Source organism: Eimeria tenella, genomic scaffold (assembly GCF_000499545.2).
Source record: "Eimeria tenella Houghton genomic scaffold, Eth_scaff11, whole genome shotgun sequence".
Classification (NCBI taxonomy): Eukaryota; Apicomplexa; class Conoidasida; order Eucoccidiorida; family Eimeriidae; genus Eimeria; species Eimeria tenella.
The window spans coordinates 123,181-126,249 of record NW_013541474.1 but is presented as its reverse complement, the minus strand read 5'-3'; the positions used below and the strand labels follow the sequence as shown (position 1 = coordinate 126,249).

Sequence of the window (3,069 nt, the reverse complement as noted above, 5' to 3'; positions counted from 1 at the left end):
GCTGCTGCTGCTGCTGCTGCTGCTGCTGCTTCTGCAGCCAGCGTAGAGACCACTGAGCTGCCCCCCATACCCCCGCATCCGTGGTTTGTAGGGGGCTCTGCAGCAGGAGACTCTGCTGCTGCAGCTGCTGCTGCTGCAGCTGCTGCTGCAGCTCCCTTAGAAACTTTCTGGTGGAGGGGCTGGTCAGGCCAAATGCCTTTTGCGAAGCAGCAGCAGCAGCTCATCCCGAGAAGCGCAGAGGAGCAGCAGCAGCAGCTCTTGCAGGCCCAACAGCAGCAGCAGCAGCAGCAACACCTACCGCAGCCTCAGGAGCAGCAGCAGCAGCTTCTGCAGGCCCAACAGCAGCAGCAGCAGCAACAACCGCAGCAGCCCCAGAAGCAGCAACAGCAGCCCCAGGCAGCGTCAACCGCTTCCAGTCCATCACAGGAACAGCAGCAGCAGCAGCAACAGCAGCAGCAGCGTTGCCTCCCGCTGCCCAAGTTGCCCCCACCAACAGCAGCAGACATTGAAAAAGTTTTGCTGCGAGCCCGCAACAGACAAACAGCCAGCAAGGGGGCCCCTGGGGGCCCCCCTGGGGGCCCCTCGGGGGGCCCCCCTGCAAGGACCCCTAGCTATACGTTTTCCCATAAGGGGGAGCAGCAAGCCAGCAGCAGCAGCAGCAGCAGCAGCGACAGAGGAGCGTCCCAGCAGCACAAGGGAACAGTTAATACCGCTCCCGCTGCTGCTGGTCCTGCTGCTGCTGCTGGTCTTGCTGCTGCTGCTTCCCCGTCTAACTTTCTACTGGGGTTTAACATTTTTAATAGATAAACAAGAGCATTTGCTGCTGGGAATGATCGCTAGGGAAGCAGCAGCAGCAGCAGTTGCTGCTGCTGCTGCTGCTGCTGATTTGCCTGCTGCAGCAACATGGCTGCTCTGTTGCAGGGACTCCATTGCTGCTGCTGTTGCTGCTGCTACTCTTCGCCAGATGTGTTCCACTGCCTAAGCAGCAGCAGCTGCTGCAGCAGGAATAGCCACTCAGCCGCAGCTGCAGCGGCGGGGCTGTAAAAAATAGGCAGCAGCAGCAGGAGCTGCTGCTACTGCAGAGAGGAACTGCTGCAGCAACAGCAGCAGCAGCTGCTGCTGCTGCAGAGAGGAAATGTTGCACAACAGCAGCAGCAGCTGCTGTTGCAGAGAGGAACTGCTGCAGCAACAGCAGCAGCAGCTGCTGCTGCAGAGAGGAACTGCTGCAGAAATAGCAGCAGCGAATGCGGTGGGTACAGCAACACCAGCGCCAGAAAATGCAGCAGCAGCAGCAGCAGCAGAATGCACACACCGGCTGCTGTGGGCCTGCTGCTGCTGCTGAAAGCGCTGCTGCTGCTGCTGCTGGAAGAGCCGCTGTTGCTGCTGCTGTTGCTGCTGCTGCCAATAGATATTGCTGCTATTGTCAAAAAAAAAACATAAACTCAACAAAAAGACAAAAAGGGGCCAGTACTTCTTACGGGCCTTTGGGCTGAAAGCGGGGCCCGGGAAAAGGAGGGGCAGCAAAAGCAGTAGCAGCAGCTGCTGCTGTTGCTGCTGCTGCAGGCAGCAGCCGCAGCTGGACGTCTGTTGCTGCTGCTGCGGGAGGCGGCGGCGGCCACGCCATGTGGCCCCGCGGCTGCTGCATGCGGTAGTCCAGCAGGTGCGGCTGCTGCAGCAGGTGCTGCTGCTGCTGCTGCTGCAGTAGGTGCTGCTGCTGCTGCTGCTGCAGTAGGTGCTGCTGCTGCTGCTGCTGCAGCAGGTGCTGCTGCTGCTGCTGCTGCAGCAGCGCGTGCTGCTGCTGCTGCTGCAGCAGGTGCTGCTGCTGCTGCTGCTGCTGCAGCAGCGCCTGCTGCTGCTGCTGAAGCAGCGCCTGCTGCTGCTGTTGCTGTAGCTGCAGCTGCGGGTAGTGCACGCGCTGCGGCTGCTGATGCTGCGGGTAGCCGTGCCTGAAGGCATAAGAGTCCTCCGGGCGCCTTAGCCACAGCTGCTGCTGCTGCTGCTGCTGCTGCTGCAACGCCCAGTCCCACTGCTGCTGCTGCTGCTGCTGCTGGCGGCTCTGCTGCTGGTGCCTCAGGCCCCTTTCTGCTTCCGCCTCAGCACCATGTTTTGTTTTCTGCTTTTTAATTTCTTTTTTTGCCTGCAAGTCGAAGGCCCGCAGCCGCCGCCGCGTCCACACAGTCGGTGCTTCTGCTGCTGCTGCTGCTGCTGTTGTTGCTGCAGATGTTGGGTTCCAGGGAGGCGCAGTCCGGCGAATAGATAAAGAATGCAACCTGCAGCAGCAGCAGCAGCAAGGGGGGCAGTGGGAATGCAGAGACAGCAGAAGCAGCAGCAGCAGGACTGCAGAAGCAGCAGCAATGGTGCTTACAAGAAAAGGAACAAAGCACCAGCAGCAGCCGCAGCAGCAGCAGCAGCAGCAGCAGCAGCGCCCGGGGCCCAAATCCCATCTGGGGCCTCGGCAGCGACGACTGAGCCTTTGAAGCTGCGACTAGTTTTAATTAATTGAATTAAATGAAATTAAAATTAATTAAATTAATATTAATTTAATTAAAATCAATTAAAAAGATTCATTTTCCACTCTCACCCGTGGCGGTGCAGCGGAGGGCCGCAGAGCCAGTGGCTGCTGCTGCTGCAGCGGATACACCGCAGCCGCCCGTCCCGGGGGCTAGACCCGTACCGCCGCTGCAGCAGCAGCAGCAGCAGCAGCAGCAGCACAGGCAGCAGCAGCAGCACACGCAGCAGCAGCTGGGCGGCAAGAGCGAGGAGCAGGCAAAGTCGCAGCAGCTACGCAGCCAGCCAGCTAGCTAGCCAGATATCTAGATAGCTAGCTAGCTAGCTAGCCAAATAGCCATCTAGCTAGCTAGCTAGCTAAATAGCCAGCTAGCCAGCCACCCAGCTAGCTAGCTAGCTAGGTTAGCTAGCTACGCGGGTACAGCTCGCCGGCCCGCCTAGGGCTCTGCCTACTTCTTCATCTGACCACACAAATAGCTAGCTGGCTAGCTAGCTAGCTAACCAGCTACACAGCTATGCAGCTATGGTAGCTATCTATCTAGCTAGCTAGCTAGCTAGCTA

At 59.1% G+C, this 3,069-nt stretch overlaps 2 protein-coding genes across 2 annotated transcripts in view; one reads left to right on the top strand and one right to left on the bottom strand.

Moving 5' to 3' along the window:
- Positions 1-192: 192 nt before the first annotated feature.
- ETH_00030775 (uncharacterized protein) lies at positions 193-807 on the top strand (the record flags this gene model as incomplete). The annotated part of the gene is made up of 1 exon (XM_013372843.1): positions 193-807. The coding sequence occupies one exon, from the start codon at positions 193-195 to the stop codon at positions 805-807; it is 615 nt and encodes a 204-aa protein (XP_013228297.1).
- Positions 808-1,474: 667 nt separating this feature from the next.
- The window catches only part of ETH_00030770 (uncharacterized protein), a gene marked incomplete at both ends in the record, with an annotated part of 3,197 nt that continues 1,602 nt past the window's right edge, over positions 1,475-3,069 (bottom strand). The window contains 2 exons of the mRNA XM_013372842.1: positions 1,475-2,270; positions 2,582-2,679. Coding sequence (XP_013228296.1) covers positions 1,475-2,270; positions 2,582-2,679 — 894 coding nt within the window. The remainder of the gene's footprint in view (positions 2,271-2,581; positions 2,680-3,069) is intronic.